Here is a 20,942-nt window from a genome sequence, read left to right as displayed (position 1 = left end):
TTCTTTTTTTCTGGAGAAAAGCTTTTTTTTGTTATTGTAAAGCTTTTATACAATATCTTGCATCTAAAGAAAATCCCCCTGCCTCTCCCACTGACGTAGGAGAGTCCATTCAGTTTCACATAAGCCTGTACAGATGTTGATTTCAAGCCTTACGACAGAATGAATAATAATAATAATAATAAAAAAACCTTAATGACATGGTTCGGATATGAGGAAGTTTACAACATGGGAGTAACGCAAGACTTAGGATTTTTTAGTTCTTTTCTATTTACAGTTTGTAGGAAATAATGCAAGCCTTCCTCAAATGTTATCTCTTGCTGTTAGCTGCTGTTTACATGATGTTTACAGAACAGAATAGAATATAGAATAATTTGTAAACTGCGTTGAGAGCTAGGATTCCAGTATGAGGTTGTTGTGTAGTAAATGTTCAGGCACACAATTTGGATTTGTGAGAAGAAGCTTTTGAGATCTTGATCTTTGCAACTGTCATTAAACTGCACTCCATCTAGACATCCAGTCATGAGAGTACTTGAATACCATCAAGGGATTTCTCATAGAGTCGTCTAGTATGAAGATACAGTCAAACCGAACAACACTTAGTGGTTACTTTTCTTCTGGGGAGAAAGTAGATGATGCTTCTGGGTAAGACAGAGTCATTAAACAGTAAATCCAGCGTTCCAGGTGTTTTTGTGTATGATGTCATGCACATCAGCTTCATAGCCCCCTGCCCATTCCAGCTCTGGGCGACTGGCTGGAATGAGCAGCACTCCTCTGTCCATCCTTGTCTTCCTGTTCTCCCACAGTCTGGGTTGAGGCTTGTGTTGGTGGAGAGGGTGGGGGATACGAGGGAGGAGGGATAGTAAGGCGAGGGAGAGATGGCAGCGCAGGTCTAGGAGAGGTGGGAAGCGGTGGAGGGGTGGCCGAAGTGGTAGTCGAGGAATGTTGTGAGGGGCGTGCACGGGAGGTTGCAGGAGAGGCATGCGTGCTCCGAGCGCGTGGCGGCTCAGCGGGACAGTCACTGATTTGCTCCAGCAGTGAGGGCATGTCTCCCTCGATCTTCTCCAGCACAGCAGCCATTTGTTTTTCTATCTGCTCGATCACACTGTCCATTTGCCAGTCGCTGGTCGTGCTGCTTCCCCCTCCATGTGGTAGCCCAGTCCCATACATGCCCACACCACCTCCGCTTGTATACAGGGAACTGTACGGACTCCCATAGCTCCCTGCAATTCCCATTCCTACAGCCCCAACCTCTGGGTTGTATGGTGTGGCATGACGGCCCAAACTGGCAGAGCTGCCAACTGCATAACAACCCTGTCCTGGTGCAGCACCAGCCCTGGTTAAGCTAAACTCCGCACTGTGTCTGTCTGTTCTCCTGGCGTTCCTATCCCTTCTTCCCACAGGGCTACCATCATCCCTTAACCTAACTCCTAGTCCTACATCCACCTCAGTTCCAGGCCCTATTGCTGGTGTGGCTGGAGATGCTCCTACTGATCTCTCTGCCACTGCCTCTGGAACTTGTGTCTGACACCAGCTGCTGTCAGTCTCATCCCTCTGTTCACTTTGTGTGGCTTGTTTCTTCTCTGGTGGGACTGATGTTACAGCAGACACTGTAGGTAGAGGACCATGCAGTGTTGCAGCCATTTTACGTTTGCTGGGATCAGGGGAGGAGGATGTATGCTTTTTATCCAGATTAGTGCCTTCTAACAGCTTTGAGGGTTCAGGGGTAACCACTGGGGTCTGTTTGCTTTCTGGAGCTACTTTATTCTGACCCAAATTGGCAGCCATTTTTCTGGTTCCTTCACCTGTTCCTTTCTTAGCACTGACCTTATCAGGCTCTTCCTGCACCGGTTTGTGGACTGCATTTGATTGGCAGAGAGGTTCCTTAATATCTGATGGGGAGATTCCTACAAAGGGGCCAACAGGCCTCTTTACCTCCTCCTGTTTGTCTCCTACCTTAATTGTCACCTCATTTTGGTCGATACCTGCCGGCGTGCTTTCAACAGTGACCTCTAAAGATACACTACTTGACGTTATCCCTCCATCACTTGTCCCTTTGTCTCCTTCATCACTTGTCCCCTGGGAAACACCCCCTTCACCATCTCCTGCTTCTTCGCCACCCTGTACCTCAGCTGAACTGTCAGTCAAAGCCTCGGAATTCTTCAGTCGTTGCATAAAGGTGGTGACACGGATCGCTTTCTGCATACGAACAGAGGCAAAAGAAAAGAAAAGGTAGCAGAGGTAAAGTGAATTCGATTTCATGCATGTTGCATTTTTTATTAAAACCTATCCTGACTTGTTCTCACCTTAAAAAAGCATAATAAGCTAGTGGAAAAGCATGATAATAAGCTTTAAATAGAGAAAAGCTCTGACAAAAAAGTTTGTCAGAGCATCATCATCATCATCATATTAAGCGCTGAGATGTGATTTGTGAGAAGTGAGGAAACACTAGTGCCTGTTGTTTACTTCCAGGAGGCTATGATATAATGCACCCTAGTTTAAATCAACCTGATGACCCACTCGCCCTGAAGAACTCCTTCGCTTGATTCTTTTTGATGCGCAAACACTGAAGGAGTTAGGGAAACCATGTGAGTTTAGTAGTTGGTTATAAACCAGGGAAGTGAATTCTCTGGAAGTGAAAAGCCATTTGGACACAACGGTCTAACTCAGCAGCTTCTGTACAGCTTCGAGTATGACTTGAGGATAACAACAATATAGGACAATGAGCCGGGATTCACGTAAGAGGAATGCCAGAGGGCCTTACAATTCAAATCACTGCAGTTCATCTGTCCACAGTGGCCTATATCTCTTATGTCCTTTCCAGTTCTCCCTCTCCTTATCCACACTAATTATGAACTAACCTTCATCCCTGTTGCTGATCATTATCTTTTTTTTTTGTATCAATCTGGTTTCACAAAATAGTGCAGATGAGGAGTAGGAAAGAAGCAGAGTAGGCCACTTTGAACATCGGGATCTAATCCAATGAAGAAAAATGGGGGCAGATTGGATGGATCTCTTCTGGGACAGGCAGAGTGACAGTGGGCAGCCACAGAGCTTGAGAAGAGCTTCAACAGGACTGACATGATCAATACATCTCAAGGCTGATTCTTGTAACTTTAAGTGGTTCTGAATGGATCGGTATAGAAGACGTACCAAATAAAAGCCTCCTTGTAAATCAGGAGGATGCTCAGCCAATACAAAGATGTTGTGTTATTGAATCATGCCAGACTACAGCCGAGCTTCTTTCAGTGCTCTGTTCTTCCACTCTCCCTCATTATCAAACACAGTACCTTCAACTCCTGGGAACCACATGGGAAAGAAAGAAGAGGTTTATAAGTGTTACTTATGCTGGTCAGCCTGCCATCTACCTCCTTCTTTAGCATTCATACCACTGGATCTCACTATAAAGTTCACTATTCCATTCATGAATGTAAGGACATTAAGTCCCTAACCTTGATTCTCCTGTCCTTCACTCTGTCTGCTGCTCATTCAGCTATATTATTACTAGCTGCTATTACTGCTACAGGAAGTGTAAGAAGGAATCCATACCCGCCATTTAGCCTTTGCAAAGTTCTTCTCAAACTGGGCACACACACCATCCTTCAAGTTTTTCTCTGATGCACCATTCCCTGCAATCCTGAAGCAGATGATAGACAGCTTACAAGTTAATACAGGCTTTGTAGATTAATATGCTTTACACACGTGCACAGAATTACCATTCATGCCAAAGTGCATCTTGTGCTGTGATTCTTAGCATTTGGTCAACTTCCATCAGTCGGCAAACAAGCTCCTTGGCTGAAGTAAGAAGAGAAAACAAAAAGGCAATCACCCGTGATAAGAAATCAGGATTAATATCAAGAGATAAGGTCAAATATTGCTGTCAACTTATATGAAAAGGACCCATTAGACATAAAATATTTTACATATCGTAACTTTAAATGCATAGTTTGCTGATAAGATAAAGCTGAACAGGTTGTTTAGTGCCATCATGTGGTGGAGTCATGTACCTGCAGGTGAAATGTCATCCCAGTAAGGGGAATCGAACTCAAAGTCCCCAGCAACAATGCGACAGAAGATGATGCGATTGTGTAGATCTGTGTTCTCCTCCTCTGTTTCATCGTAAAATGGAGGATTACCTGATAAGCTGCACACAAGAAAAAAATACAAAACATGAAAATACACACACTGCAATTGTGCACTCGATAAAGAGAACGGTGTGCTCAGTTAGTGAGTCTTTATGAGCATTTCAATCTGTGTTGTCCTCTGAGCTCTATTATACTCACAGTATGTACGTGATGACACCCACAGCCCAGCAGTCCACAGGACGGCCATATCGGTGACGAGCCACGACTTCAGGAGCTGAGAAAAGTCAGTGAATGATGTAGTGGAGAGTTTATACATGATGATACCACAGTCAGAATTCTCAGCTGCAATAACAAGATTTTATGCGTCTCTATTTCTTATTCCTTAACCATTGGGTCCTTTTTACATTTATTTGTTTAATCACCCAGCTCATATTTATGAATACTGTCCTGGCCTTTCACCACAGAGACCCAGGCTAAAGCACAACTGTGCACTTCAAGTTCCCTCAAAGACACAGAGAGGACAAAGACAGTAAACAGGGGAGGGGAGATGAAAAGAGTGGAGGAGGGCAGGGGTTGGGTGCTTTCACTTCTGTTTATGTATTATTCTGGGTTTCTTTTTTTACTCTAAAGTTTATCTTTGACAGATTATTATCATCAAAAGCACAAGAAAGAAGAGAATAGATTCTTCCCTTCCCTCGAGGCGAGATTCACAACAGAAGAGCTGATGCAATGATGTATAAGATGAGAGAGGAAGAAAATAAACAGAGATTAGCCTACCCAGGTATTCTGGTGTTCCACATGGCTCTGTGATGGGTCCGTTCTCAAATCTGGACAGATAGAAATCTCGCAAAACTACTTTGTTATGGTTGTTCTCCGTGTAGTACATCAGATTTTCCAGCTAAACGAAAAGAGGGAAGGAATTAGCATTCTCACACAAATTCACAGAGACGGAAGCCCCGCTGATCAAACTGTGATGAAGAGATAAGTTATTTAACAGGTTCAGCGCTACAAACATTAATTGGATATTAATAGATAATCAGATCAGTGGCGCAGTGCATTTCCTGTTGGGCTTTTTTGACATGTGTCAAAATAACGCACAAAACACTTACACAATGGAAGAGTCTCTCACTATATAATATATATATATATATATATATATATATATATATATATATATATATATATATATATATATATATATATATATATATATATATATATATATATATATATATTATATATACAATGTATATAAAATGTGTCAAAAATGAGACTCACTTTTGTGAAATAAATATATTCACTGTATAACTGCAGATTTGTCTAGGAGTGGCTTTCCCAAGAAATTAAACCCAAAAACAAACTGTGGGATGCCAAAAATATTCAAGAAGCCCCAAACGTCATCACAGGATGTGTAATTAACTCTTGTAAGTAAGATAATAAATAAGAGGTGCAAACAAAAAGCCCCTTTTAGCTGTCTAAACAGCACAAAAAGAGTCATTCTTCCATTAAACATTTAGGCAATGACCAAGCCTTCTTGAAATGGCCTAGTCACTGCTTGTATTTGAATCTCATTTTTACCCCTATATGAAAGGAATCAGCAACAAGCTGCTGGACAGTTAATTAAAAATGCTGGGCAGTTCTAATGAGATTTGTTTCTAACAGAATATTGCTTCATTTGCATCATTGTCAAATGAATCTTGTATTCTGTTCACAACAGAATCAAAAATCATATGTGTGTCAAAAAGCCACACATATGTTCAGATGACTGTCCTGTTTACATGGTTCTAGACAGAGGAATGAGGTCAAATTAATTCACGGCCTCGGTTTTTTATATTAGTCATGTTGAATCAGAATATCAAGGCCAACAGGGTCTTAACACATGCAAAAAATCATGGATATCTAGGATCATTACAGAATGCTGCAATATACTGCAATCATATGCAAAAAACTGTCAAGAGTATTAAACTGTAAGACATAAAAAGCCAGAAACAACATCCCGTCTTTTAGAATTAATCTCTTATTTCTGCACTCAGCTGAACATGTCATTATAATTCATGCTGTCAGGTAGGATAGTTTAGTCCAAACAATTTATACTGAAATGAAATTCTGGCCTGTACCAGTAGGGGGAGTACAAAGCCCAAGAGATACTATAGTTCCATCTTAATGGGAACTAAAGATATGAACCTATCTGTGTGCCTGTGCGTCATTAGAGGGCTCTTTAAACCGTGAAGACGGTGTTTACTCCCTGGATAAAATGTTATCAAATGTTCCATCATTAACTGTGATGGCAGAGGAAATCTTTAAAGGTCTCCACAGAGAATGTGTTGACTGAATACTGAATATTACTTCCTGTAATATAATCGTTAGGAGGTCACTCTATGAAGTTTTTTTTTGGTCACATGCGCACACACACACACACACACACACACACACACACACTCAAAAGTTTTAATGAAGTGTACCTTCAGGTTCCTGTGAACAATGTTGAGGGAGTGTAAGTACGCCACAGCCTCCAGGACTTGTCTGATGACATTGGAAGCGTCTCTCTCTGTGTAATTTCCTTGATCCAGAATCCAGTCAAACACATCTCCTCCTGTGGCTCTGCACACAATCACACACAAAGGCATAAAAATGTACATCAGTACACACATTGGCAAATAAACTAAAGTTTAAATGCAGAATCACTTTTTCTGGTTTTTGTCCATTAGTGAGACTAAGTGTTTCGCTTCTGCTGGCCTGAAGCTAGAACTGTTGAGCAATTAAAAATGAGAGTATTGGTCATTACTCTTGAAGACTTGGTTAACCTTGAAGATAAATGATGGTAGTGATTATCACGCATCGCCCTCAGCAGATACACATAAACAGAATGATGCACGCACATTATTTGTAATCACTTTGAAAGCAATTAGCCTCTCTACATTTCAAACAAACAGCAGATGATACTTTTGCCCACTCAGCATCGCTGGTAGCGCTTTCAAATAAAGTGAGAAATGTTGAAATGTACACAGATCGGCCAGGTACTATTGTATTGATCCCAAGCTCTCTGTGGAGTCTAACTCCACACAAGGAAAGCAGAGCTTCAGGAGCACTGAGTAATGCTTAGTGTTACTAAGAGCAAATACCTCATCAAATCTAACACCTCCCCCCTGTTGCTGAGGGGAGCAACAGAGCACACAGTAATAAGTGGATAGACTCAGTCCCTACACTGGAGCTGATTGATTTGTATGTGTTAAGGTACATGAAGGCATGCGCACAAATAACAAATGCACTTGAGGTAAAAGTAAAAGAAGCAACACTCACAGCTCCTGGATGATGAAGTACTCTTTCCGAGTCTCAAATGTATCTATCAGCTGAAGGATGTTTGGGTGGTTGACCCTGGAACAACCAGACAGTTACTGTGGGGTTTCACACGCAAATGAAGGGTACTATACTCTCTCTTCTGACTTTTGAAAGCCCTTTTGAAAGAAGACTCTGGGGGCAGAACATCTCAAAAGGCAGAACAGAAGTGAACAAGACACATGAGCTAACATCATTAACCAGGCCTATCAACTCAACTGAAACATTCTCCTGCTCTTACTCCTTCACTCCATCACACATCCATCTGCTCACACGCTGATTACGTACAGTTTTAGGATCATGATTTCGTTCTTGGCAGCCTTGCGGACTTTCCTTCCGTCCTTCTTGAGGAATTTCTTACAGACAAACACCTTGTCTGTTTGTCTGTCCTTTGCCAGACACAGCTCGCAGAACTCCTTCCTACGCAATAAGAAGAAAGAGACAGAGAGACAGACAGACTGATGCAAATATAATGAAAGAAGAAGGAAGAGCGGAGTGAGAGCACACCAAATGTTGATCGCTCTGATGCTTTTGGGCATACAGTACCCCAGCCAAATACATTTTAAAGCAATCACAATAGTCTCTATAGATGCTTCACAGAATCCTAGATCCTCAACATGAGAGTGAAAAGAAACATGTTGAAATAAATGTTGTATAAAAGATGAGCACAAATCCCTGAGGCCAGATGCTGATGCTACCATATGGCCTCTTACACTGTGTATGTGGGGGCATGTATGTGTCTTCACTGTGTCAAGCAGAGGTGTGCAGGCATCAGTCAGCCCTCAAGAAGAATGTGATTTTCACAAGTTTGTGTTAACTGATCCAGATATATTATCTCGAAAAAAGGGAATAAATCATTTATTAATATGTTTAATATGTCGCACAAATATGTAGACAAACAATGTTCCCCTTTATACCCTGGCCTTATGCAATTTCTTTCTGTCATTCCTTCAGTGAAAGCTACCGCACCAAATCTGCAGAGAAAATGGTTCAGTTCCATTAGAAATCATTTTTAAGGAGAAGAACCCATTTGGGAATACTGAGATGTGCCCATGAAGGCATCAGGAATCCATGCATAAAGCTTTAAAGTACTTACGCTCTAAGGACTTGTCCAATCTCATATTTGTCTGTGACATCCGATATGCTATTGTAAGTCCGCCCATCTCGCAGGGCAAGGCACCCAAATGGCATGGCGGCATTCACCTACCGAGAAAAGAAAGAAGATATTTCAATAAGTGCACCGCGGGGGTTAAAAACAAAGCATGACAGCAGGTTGATGACACCTTTAGGTAACAGACAGATAAAGGGTTTGTCGAAAAGCACTGACAAGCATGTTAAAGAGGAATAGAGTTACTGATGAAACATTATGAAAGCTGCTGCTGGTTGAATTTAAAGATACCAAGAAGGTGCAAATACTATTAATCTTGAAGAAACACTGCATGTTGGGGAACCATAGATACAGCCAAAGTCAATTTCTGAACAACTCTGGATACTAACGCTTCTGGCAGCCTGGTTGCGTGCCAGCCTTGTCAACAGATACTAAGCTACCCACTAAGCTTCTCTCTGCGCTGCTAAAGTCTGCAGATTCTGTGCAGCGTCTGTCAAGTTCAAGTTAAACTTTATTTATAAAGGGCAGTGTCCCTGCATCCCTAAAGCAGCTGGCTTCTTTAGCAATCACTGATAGTGCAGGGTTTTAATGACAGGACAATTAGTTGTGTGTGTGTTCTGACTTGTTTTTTGATCTAGATCAGTAGATGACCTTTTAACTTACAGTGAACCTTATTCAGAAGGACTTTTAATGTAGTTTTTTATTCCCTACAGTCTCTTACATAGACAAAACTGTATGCACTGCTGTATTAAATATAAAACTAGTGTTTACGTAGCTATGCTGCTATTTTTCTCACTGGTTTTTGCTTCTTTTCTTTGCTCTTTTCAGGTATGTCCATACAGAATGTATTTCACAATCACATCCTTCTTATCGTGTCAACCTGAAAATAGCTTGTGACCCCCCACAGGAGGTCCCAAACGCCCAGGTAGAAAATCGAGGATCTAGATAGTGAATCAGCAATCAATATACCATCTCACCACAGTCCTCAGGCAATCCTCACCCACATCTTTTAAACACTCCATCTACTGTAGGAGACAGCTTCCCTGGAAGCTTCAGCCATCCATCCTCAAGGTCCATCTCCTTCTCTAAATACCCAACTTAACCTCCCTGTTGTTGAACATTTCACTTCAATTGTTTCCTTTCGATGTCAACCTACAGTTTATCTTCTGTCTCTGCGGGGCTCAGAGCCACATCAAGAAAAAGTCAATTGACCAAGTTGGGAAATGATGTGGTGATAGGAGAGTATGGGACATTTGGAGATGGAGCAGATTAATGCAAGTGAGAATGAGCCATTTATGCTGTGAAGATGATTTAGAAGGCTGGGCTGTAAAAGAAGGAGAGAAAAATCGAAAATATGAAATGAGGAGAAAGACAATAAGAATGCTCAGAGGTAATGACATTTTGTGGATGCTAATTTAGGATTAAGGAATGAATATCACTGAAATCCTTTCTGCCTCTCTCTCTCTCTCTCTCTCTCTCTCTCTGTGTGTGTGTGTGCAGCATCACCACTGTAGATGATAGTGCCAGAGGTGATTCTAGCCTGTGGTGGAGGAGGGGCGGGAGAGTAATCCCAGTGCTGGCCCTAATCTCTAATCTGTACCCCTAATCCCGAGTGCTGGGATACACTGTGTGTGTGTGTGTGTGTATGTGCAAGCATATATGAGTGTGTGTCTGAGCAAGTGCAAAAGGTTGATGTGGGTATGTCACATGCGCAGATATGAGTCTGAGCAGACGGGTGAGTGCTTGCGTGTATGTTTGTGTCCGTATGTGTGTCCTTGTGTGAGTGTGAGGCTCCAGTGAGATTTTAGTGTTGGATTGAAAAGACCCTGTTTTGCCAAAAGATTATGTAAGTGCAACAACATTTTTATGACAAGGTCCAGGACAGTGAAGGTGAAGCCGTCTGGAGCACATCTATACATGCAGAAGCAAACAACTCGAGCCGGCTCAAGATGGGGTCAACCACTTGTCTGTCTGATGAAGAGCTTTTATTGTTCAGCCATTTTTTAAATTTATTTATTTATTTATTGATTTCTACCTCTTTGGTGGTCATGTAAATCCACTCCATACTTCAGATTACATAATTCCATAATGAGCGGTCTACTGTGGTGTATCAATCTGTGCTGTGACTAATACTACTCCACTGCTGGCCTTAACGCTCAACATCACCCAATTCTGCCTATGAAAAAACTGTCCTATTAAAAGAGGAAACAATACTTTCCATCAGTGTATTTCACAAACTCTTAACGCTAATGAAGCTATTCATGAAGACACCACTTGAATTCGTCCGTCTGCTCAGCTCTGATGCACTCTGCTACATGTGCTGCAGACAGTAAGAGTAAATAAACAGTTAATAATTAGAACTATGTGCTTTCTCCATTTCTAAATGATCCAAAACATGTTTTTCTCTGGATTATGATCTCTAAAAAAGGAAGAAAAGTTTTCTTATTGGCGTAAATCAGACAACATACGTGCTATGACAGGCCGATATTGGCTGTTAATATGGTATATCAGTTGTTCTGAAAATCTGTCCCTGTTGCCACAGTGCTTACTATAAATTTCTAATTCTGTTATTGTGCTTCCATATGTCTGCTTTGTGCAAAGATATAATATTGTGCATTTAAGAAATGTGCACTGGAATCAACCTTTCCAAACTTTTTCTACTGTGTTTACAGTCTGTATACTGTAGGTTTAACTTCAGTTGGAACTAAAAGTCATGCCCTTCTCAGACGACAAGTGGATGGCTTCATAAAGAATAGTAGATAACTGCCTGTGTTTTATATGTAGGTGTGCAGAAACACAACAGTTTGCAGTAAGGAGTGTTTTTTAGATCTTTGTGTTTTTTCCTGGAGATTGTTTCTCCAACTAAAATCTCAAAATGCCATAAAAACACTACACTACACACACTACATTTGTGCTTGCAGAATACTGAGTCAGTACTCAGTGCAAGCCTTGAAGCTGACGACGAGTAGGAGGAGATATAGGAGGAGAGGAGAAGAAAGGAGATGAGGAAAGAGAGGTGAGAAACAAAAAAGAAAGGAGAAAAATGCACAATGACATAAAAACGGTGACTATAGAAGAAATAGTACACAAAACAGAACCCCAAATGCAGATTGAGAGCATACTTAACCTCACAGCTTCATGTGTCTATGAATGTATTCAAAAGTGTGTGTGTGTGTGCATGTTGGTGCATGTGTGCATGTGTTAACAGGCTTTGCGTGACTCATTGTGTTCGATGAGGGTATGAAAGGCTGTCCCCAGAGTCAGAAAAAGCACTTGAGGGCACGCTGACAGGGCAACCTTTTGGCAACACAAATTTCACAGCGCACATCCCAGATAGCTGCAAAACTGGTGCAGGAAGCACAATGTCAGAGATAAAAATGAAAGAACTGACAGTGTATTAAAGCATTCAGCCATTCCGATACCACCACTCATGTCTCAGCAGCAGGTGCTACTTTGAATCTGTGAAACTGTGCACTATGTGCTGTGGGTCCTTTGACATTCTCAGTCACACAAATTAATACTGTTTTGTAACACATCTAGCTCAATGTTTGTTTATTTGTTTCTCTTCATTACTCTCTGAAACTGTCAGTTCAGACCATGAATATTTTCTGAAATTATGAAGCCAAAAACCATTTGAAATAGATGAATGGAACATTGACAAATGTATGATCGGCAACCTTTCCTCAGCTGTATTGAGTATATGCATATCAGCAGTACAGTCAAAGTCATTATTTCAGGTTGAACCCCTCAAAGGTGCAACTTGTAAGACTTTTTACTAAAAAGTCTGATCATTAAATACCACCTTAGTAGGATGCAGCACCTTTACCGTCCATCAGAAAAGCACTATTATTAACTTCTTGTCGGCCATGTTGACAAACAGGCAGCCAATAAAAGAGTACAGTACAAGTACAGTAAATACAGCAAAGGCTAAAGGTCTTGGTAAGTAATCACTGGAGGGCAGTAGAGCTAACCTGAGAGGGTTCGTTTTTACTTAAGATTAAGATTACTTAAGATTCAACAGTGGTCATGTTAGTGACTCTTAGCTACACATTTGACTATGGGCTTTTATTTTCATTCCATTTAAAGGTTAAAGGGAACAAGGCTAACACAGTAAGGCTGATTTTGCTGGTCCCTTCAGCTCTAAATGCATAGCATAAGCATATAAAATAATAAGAATAGATGTTCGTTACCAAATTCTACCTCCTAAAAGGGGCCACTGACATGGTGAAACAAAACTGAATAGTGCTAAATATTGACATTCATATACAGATCCCTGTAGGCCACAATATCAGAATGTCTTCCTATGTAAAATAGAGATTTCTAAGAATGATTTTTGACAATTTTGCTCATGCCTCGCTATTATCATACAGGTGTGAAGACACACTGAGTTATCACACTTTGTTTTAAATCGCTCGTGCATGCCGCTACATCGGAGGGCGTGCTTGTTCACGAGTGCTTAGGTTGCAGCAAGGCTCAAAAATAAGGCAAATGCAACAGAATATCTCTTTTTTCATCTCAGAGGGGAAGTGTTTCAGAGGTTCTTGGCGTCAAGGTTGTTCTAAGAAAATCTCATCTCATCTCTTTAGCCAGCCTATCCTATTGAACCCATGCTCAGTCAAGCTCTTTGGAAAAAAGGAAAGAAACCCATCGTTTCTTATCTGTATATCTGCATTTTTGCCGCTCATGGCTAAATGCAAACAGGATAGCAGCACTGAAGAAAATCAGTCTATTACAGTAGGTTTGTGTGTGGCATGTTTGGCTTTTGATGTGCCTCCATGTCAGATATCTGAAAATAATTGTACATGAACGTTATGTAAATACTTCACCCACTGCGGTGTGAAGCTGCTTCTGCAGAGTCTTTTTTTATGTTGTCAGTCAAGTGCTGTCAGTGTGTCCTTGTCACTCTCAGGCAGATGCTGCGCACAGCAATGCTTGTAAATCAACAAGATGGTACGTATCAGAATCACCACAATTCAAATCCTGATATCTGTGCACCGTGATTAAGTGATGCTGCGCTGGTTTTTGTTACCAAGTGGCACGACAACGACAGCATAATCAGATAAACAACAGTGTGATGTGGTGCCAGTGTGTGTGTTCATAAAATAATTATAACGAGCATGTCAACGTTTGCCTCGGGAGATGAAGAGTGAGAGCAGCTCAGAGTATGTGCAGCTGACCTCACATTACTTCTCCCTGTGTGGACATGTGATGGCAGCCCTCGCATGTCAGACTCCATGTGAGCATATACTGCCACCTGAGATAGTACAATATGTACATATATATATATATATGTCCCTCATTAGTGCTTGACATGCCACTGTGCTTTTATCACAGCAGTGGACACAGGTGCGTCGTCCCACAGGAATGACGTCTTTACCCCTTTAAAGGATCATTTCATTTTACAGGTCTTTTTGTCTTTCTCTGGTCTCTCTTGCTGTCTTTTCTCACTCTTGCACCTCTCCCTGCCCCCCCCCACCCCCCGCATAGTTTTTCATCTCATCATTTTGCTCTTACCCATCACTGACTTAGCAGACCTTTACTTGGAAAGGTTTAATCATGGCAGCTCCTGACTGAGGAAGGGGAGAATAACATCAGGGGTTAGTACTAATGTGGCAACCTCTGATGTTTTAACTGTGTCACTAATGGAAATGTAGGGAAAATTGTGAAAAAAAAATCTGCACTGTACCACCACTAATCCTACCAAACTGGTGTATTTGTGTGTGTGTGTGTGTGTGAGCGAACATGTGGAACTGCAACAATGTTATGTCAAAGACATGTATGCGTTGTGTTGTGCCAGCGCTGTACTAACATAACACTTTGAATCACATGATGGTATAGTGAGTTAATATAATGCCTTGACTGCCCTCGCATGAAGACCTATGTTTCTATCTTCTGCGGCCATTGAGCTTTAGTGCCACAATGAGGACCCCTTGTTCCATGCTCATTCACAAAGAACAAATGAAGCCGCTCACATGTCAGCAATCAGTGGAGGTGTTTGGTGCATTCTGCAATTTCGGCTCACCCTTTTTGCACAGCAGTCACAGTGATTTTGGTAAATGACCACAGGAGAGTGGGTGTAATAGGACAGACCAGGTATTACTCATTTTTAATCTGCAACCTGGATAACTCTAAAACACTACTAAACACTACTACACATCAGCGTTAAGCAAAAAAAAAGTGTTTTTACTGTAGTACTGTCTGGCTGTAATAGACATGAACTCCAATATCTACCATACCTGCCTCACAAATTTAAGAAGTCTGAGCTGATAAGTAAAAACTAAACAAAACAAAACAAAAAAAGCCCTGGACAACACTGTACCTTTAAGAGTGCGTGCAGAACGAAAATGTCAGTGTCCCAAAAGCCCAAATGGGTAATTATGCACAGCATTACCATCACATTTCACACTTTAATTAAGATTAGCCATGATTACTACATATTTGTGCTCTCCTTGACACTTATTCGTGTATTTATGTGTGTGCAAGTCTGTGCATGCAAGTCTTCATGCGTGTATAATAAGACATGACAGTTCCTTATTGATCAGTCCGGACCTCCCATGTTTTACTTAACCCATAGAAAAAAAAAAAAAAATAAAATAATTGCCTTTTTAATCCAGCATCTGGAGAGTTTGAACAATCCTTCAGAGAAAATTTCATTAGATCCACAGCATTAGGTAAGAATTGCACTGGGTATAATTAGGTAATAATAACACAATGAATATTCCTGACACAGCTGAAAGCACTTCTATATTGTCATTTATAACATTTTGGCCTATATGAAACATATTCCCTATTAAGAATATAATAATGACATTAAATAGAAATCAGTCCACTGATTCCTACTAAGCTCATTGCCTGAGTAGAGGAGCGTGTTCTCCATATTGAGAGGAGCACGCAGCAGCCCGGGGTTGGTCCCAGGCCTTATCAGGATGCTGCAACATGAAAGTGGGACAAATAAAAGAGTTGTGAGGACATGACAGAGCACACAGGAGAGGAGAAATGAGCGAGATGAAAAGGAGAAGCAGATGAAGGGCCAATTATCAGAATTACTCTGCTTGATAAAATCAAGTGTAGTACGGGATACAAGAGTGAGAAAGAGGGCAAATGGATTATTATTATAAATACACACACTCACACATTAGACTTAAGCCAGCCCAGATTTCATGTACTGGCTTGTGTGTGCATGTGTTTATACGTGTATGTGCAATGTGTGTGTGTGTTGCATCGATACCCATTACATCTGCTTCTTTTACCAAGTCCCCAGTATGGGGTCGTCTCAGTGCTTGTTATGAACACTAATTCCCTTATTGCTCACAGAGTGGCACTCATCTAAGGCCTGAGCATGTGTGTGTGTATGTGTGAAAAGGAGAGAAGGGAGACAGTGTGTGTGTGTTTGACTGCAAGGCATACACAAGACCTGAAACGGGCTTAATAAGGAAACGCTCTAATGAAATTCATCACATGTGCCCAGAGAGAGGAAGAGATAGAAACCCATTTCCAAATGCACACACCACACATGTAACACATCATGTAACACATAGACAAAACACAGCATCAGTATCACCTCCTTCTGAATAATAGAATTCATCTGTTCACAAACTTCACAAAACACTGTCAGAGATACCTTCTTCCTAACCTTTAATTCCCTCCTGCCTTGTTCCCCCTTCTGCCCGTCCTCTGTATCCTGTCCCCTCATTAAGAGAGTGGATCTGTGCAGGTCTTACATAGTAAGCGCATCCTCAGGGAGAAGGGCCACAGAGTACCTTTTTACAAGGTGTGTGTGTGTGTTGGCAAGTAGCCTGCATAGAATGATGCAAGATCTAGCTGGCAGGCTTGCTCTTTCTGACACCAGAATAGCTTAAGGCAGGACCTGCGGGCATGCAGGCACACAGACACAGAGGGACACACTCATATACACACAGACAGAATGATGGCTACTGATAGACAGTTTTAGTGAGAGTGTGTGTGTGTGTAAGCAACTTTCTGACTTTGGCTACTCGAATGTACAGAATTACTCTAGACTAGAGCAAGCACTTCCTCCAGAGGGGAACGTAAAATCAAAAATAGAAAATTAGAGCTCTGCATGACAGCAGGAGAGAGAGAGAGAGAGAGAAAGAGAGAGAGAGAGAGAGCAAGGAAGTGATAGGGAGGTGAGGAGAGGATCATGAGCATAGGCAGAAAAGTGAGAAGTCATAAATATATTATACAATGTCTATTGCATAAAACATAGAGGCACATTTACACGTTTATAGCATTTCTCTCTCATAAGAGAATAACCACAAAAAATATTCATGAACAAAAGCATGAAGTTTGGTGCATGGTTTACAGATGTTGTTGTGTGTTCTCTGTCTTATTGTATTTTACTAATCCTGTGCAGTGAAAGCAAATCGAGAAACCTGTGATAATGAGCAGGAGCGGGAGCTTAATTAAGACTTGTCTGAATGCTACATATACAAAACTTTAAACAGATAAAGAAAGACTTTTAATTGCACTGAAAGAGTTTATTTAAAGTTGGTATCATTAATATAATGTGCACACAAGGTTACTGTGCATGACTTCACTGTAGATACTAAGATATCAACCACTCCTGTGGGGGACTTTCAGAACATACAATTGCATTTAGGGTATTGTGTGTGGCCGCCCTCAAATTGCAGCGTCAGTTAGGCTCTACTGCTCTGTCCATATTTGGATAAAGAGGTAAACGGCGAAGATAGTGACGGTCAGCACAAAAGCAAAGTAAATAGTTTTTGCATGAGCAAATACTGCAGCTCAAGAATGCTTAAAAAGTAAGTATGCACCAAGAAAAAAATAAGTCATGCATGGCTTTATTATCCCCATCATCTCTATTGTATTATATTGTGAACAAAATGTTTTCTGATTTTGATTCTCTCCCCGCATGAGTTTTGCACCTTTGAAGCTATCTGACGCTAACTGTTTTTTTTTTGGTTGCACTAATGCATGCAGGCCGGAAAAAAACAGACTCCATGTGAAAAGTTTGTGGTGCAGAAAAAATTGCCATTCCAGGCAGACATGTCGCACATGGTTCACGTGTCAAACGTAAAACCACTGAATTTACCCTCTCCTCCTGCACACACAACTCACCTAAATGCTTTCAGCTGACATGAGAGATTACACAGAGGAACAGAGATACGGTGGAAGTGTTTCTAATGTTTCACAAGTTTTACAAAATCGTAGTTCTCAGAGGAAATAATGCAGAATCATGATGAGTGTGTGTGTTTTCAGGTGTATCAGGTGTATCAATGGCTTAAAATGCAACTCTCCTCAGGGCCATGAGCGGCTGCTACTTTTACCAACCAACTTAATTTGCGTGTGTGTGTTGGGGGCACATTTGCTTACACTTAATCCACTTTGGATACTTGTGTGGAGAGACTGCAATCTCTCTGTCTCTGTCTCTCTCTCACACACACACACACACACACCTGTGGTCTACTAATGTACCTGCCCACAAGCCACCTACACACACACAAGCTCACATACATGTGTTTAACCACTGCACTTGTTTTTATTCTCAGGGGGATACATTAAAATGTGAAGCCTTCTTTCCCATGCATCCATTTGTGTGTATGTGTGTAAGTGTGTGTGTGTGTGTGTGAGTGCACGTGTCTTCATTGATCACGACTGCATTAATTCATTCCTTTTGTGACCAAATATGGCCTTTAGACACACCGCACAGAGTGCCTCTCCAAAAACCCAGACTTCAATTGAGAGGCTTGATCCACACCTTAGTTTGCATGCACACACACACACACACACACACACACACACACACACACACACGCACACACACACACACACACTTCCCTGCCTTTTTGACCAGGCTTTCTTATTCAGAGGACTCAGTTTAATAGTAAGGAGTGCATGTTTTATTAAGGCCTTTTTCTCTATATCTATCTCAAACCTCTCTGTCATCGTGAATCATTTACAGCATGTTACTTGTCCACTTACCTCGACAACAGATGTGGGTCACAGTGAATGAGTGCAAAAGGTTACTTTACTTTTGTGTATTTCTGGTACCACGTACTGTAGCTGTCTGTATAACAGAGGTGTGCAGAGATTCCTATTGACTGTACTGAGGCTCACCTCAGTCAATAAAAAAATCTTCAGCAGGGTGGAAGGCAGCATGTCGTGAGCTTGAGCTGCTCCATCAACTGCAGCATAAGAAAAAACAAAAGAAAAGCACAAGCAGCGCTCCATTATGATGACTCTATTTCATCTGTTATAAAACAGCAAGAACAGCTCATCAGGTACTTTGATGCTCTGGAGATTCTCACCACTACCTGTTGAACAGTACATGCTCCTAAATGTGGATATGCAGTGTTACTGTAAGTCTAATAGAAGAGCATACAGTACAGTCTGCATAATGTGTTTGCATTAAGTGTGTGAATATGCATGTTACCGCGCTTATACACAAGAACCTGCTTGCAAATGAATAGGGATGAACAAGATGGAATTTTTGCAGATATTCAATATGCTGATATTGGTTCAACTCTTTATGGCCATACTAATATATTCACATATGTTCTTTCCATCTAATTGCAGAGAGCACCTTTTTTAAGGTAAAACTAACTTATTAGGCTAACTTATTAATCAGGTTAATATCTTCTAAAGACACCAATGCAGAGCTATTAGTCTGTTGTGATGTATTCACAGGAGACACATTGAGTATTAGTCAGCGTCAACTTATCAACCATTATATCTTCAAAAGGCTGATAATATCATCCCAACAAATTAAGATCCAAGCTTGGATACTTAGAGTGTCTGCTGGAGCCTGAAGGGTTTTAAGCAGAAAAAGGCTGACCAAACACCAGCTGTTATATTAGAGGCATTTTGAGAGGTATTTATATACTGATGCAAATCTTGCAACTCCAACTGTAACTGCACTAGCACGTCTGCATGTGTGCATGTTTGTGTGTGTGTGTGTGTGTGTGTGTGTATGAGGACAAGCCTGCTCAAAGTACGAGTCTTAACATGAAAATTAGGTCATTGGGTCTCCTGGGAAAGTTAGAGTGGAGGAGACAGGGAGGAGGGAAGGTTAAGAGAAGGGACAAAATGATGATAAAGATGGAAGATAAAAAGAGAGAAGGAGCAGTGAGGAAGAGGATAACGATGATATATGGTGGTTGGGCATGATCCAGTCCTGGCATATCAGCAACATACACACTTAATCACAGGATTACTTTATAACTTGTGGCACTCTCATGGCTACATCCTATCAGTGATTCTAATTTCCACTCTTCATCACCAGAGTCACATTCTATGTTTGATGAATAGAACTTTTATTTAAATGTGTGATGCATCTTAGCTTTGACCCACGTGCTAAAATAACCTGCCTTTATTCATAAACAACGGATTTGGTGATTTGCCAAATAATCGAGACATGTTAATGTTTGGCTGAGTTATGAAGACAGAGTCGGAGCATGTGGGGCAGGCAGGTGGTGGTGGTGGTATTAATCCAACTTTAGACTTTCACCCATGAGTTTAAGAGTCATGGGTATTGACAAACTACTGCTACTACAAACATTCTGTCTGTAACAAGCTTCTCCGCATGTTACTATGGAGACAAATCCTTCTCACACCAACTTATTTTGGATGCTCTTATTCATCACGTAAATGCCAGATCTTGGCACCAAAAATGCTATTTGTCTGGTGAAAGCGGGCTGCAATAAAATTATACCAATGATAACAATACAGATAAATGTTGACAGGAAAAGTGTCAGCTTTTAGAAACACTGCAATATCAGATCCAATAGTGTTACAGCCTCTGCTGATTGGGTGTCTGTACATTCATAACAGTTACAATCATTTGCACAGCGCTCACACCTGCATGTGCAGGCTTTGAGCCTAATGTCACAAATGTGGATGTATTGCAGTCATAACAGTATGCTTGGCAGTTTCAGACTCTTTGATTACAATGAAAATGAAAAAAAAAAGAAAGCAGCGGCTGATTGAATTTCACTTTCCTTGTTAAGTCTTACATGTTCAGGAGTTGCAGAGAGAGTTTCAGCTCTGGTGTAATTAGCCTGAGGCTACTGGCACCTGCACTCTGAGCTTTTACATCTTAGCCATGTATGAAATATTAACCACATTCCCTAATGGGACTTCACTTTAAATATTTCCATCTGCATTGTATTCCAAACAACCTGACATGTACTCATGTCATCACAATCACAGGAAGATATGAGGGAGAGGGAGGGGAAAGATGATGATGAGGTCAGAATTACAACTGTTTTCTATGTAAGACGCCTCTAAATGCATTTGGAAAATGTTCTGTAGTGATTGGATTCTGTTCCTGAAGTCGCTAAAGACTTTGCAAAGCCCACAGGCATCAAGCACGTCTGGACTAACAATAATCATATGAAGAATCTAATTTTCAAAGCCGAAAAGCACATTATTTAAAC

At 41.1% G+C, this 20,942-nt stretch overlaps 1 protein-coding gene across 1 annotated transcript in view; it reads right to left on the bottom strand.

Annotated features, from left to right (window-relative positions):
• Window positions 1–714: 714 nt before the first annotated feature.
• Window positions 715–20,942, bottom strand: part of camkvl (CaM kinase-like vesicle-associated, like) — a 29,213-nt gene continuing 8,985 nt past the window's right edge. Inside the window, exons 2-12 of the mRNA XM_028410276.1 lie at window positions 8,515–8,621; window positions 7,707–7,838; window positions 7,383–7,457; window positions 6,545–6,683; window positions 4,860–4,980; window positions 4,281–4,356; window positions 4,005–4,141; window positions 3,714–3,792; window positions 3,547–3,634; window positions 3,288–3,296; window positions 715–2,196 (exon numbers count right to left, since the gene is read on the bottom strand). Coding sequence (XP_028266077.1) covers window positions 715–2,196; window positions 3,288–3,296; window positions 3,547–3,634; window positions 3,714–3,792; window positions 4,005–4,141; window positions 4,281–4,356; window positions 4,860–4,980; window positions 6,545–6,683; window positions 7,383–7,457; window positions 7,707–7,838; window positions 8,515–8,609 — 2,433 coding nt within the window. The 5' untranslated portion in view covers window positions 8,610–8,621. The remainder of the gene's footprint in view (window positions 2,197–3,287; window positions 3,297–3,546; window positions 3,635–3,713; window positions 3,793–4,004; window positions 4,142–4,280; window positions 4,357–4,859; window positions 4,981–6,544; window positions 6,684–7,382; window positions 7,458–7,706; window positions 7,839–8,514; window positions 8,622–20,942) is intronic.

Source organism: Parambassis ranga, chromosome 7 (assembly GCF_900634625.1).
Source record: "Parambassis ranga chromosome 7, fParRan2.1, whole genome shotgun sequence".
NCBI classification, from domain to species: Eukaryota; Metazoa; Chordata; class Actinopteri; family Ambassidae; genus Parambassis; species Parambassis ranga.
The sequence above is the reverse complement of the archived record's forward strand: the minus strand, read 5'-3'. Positions and strand labels throughout refer to the sequence as shown.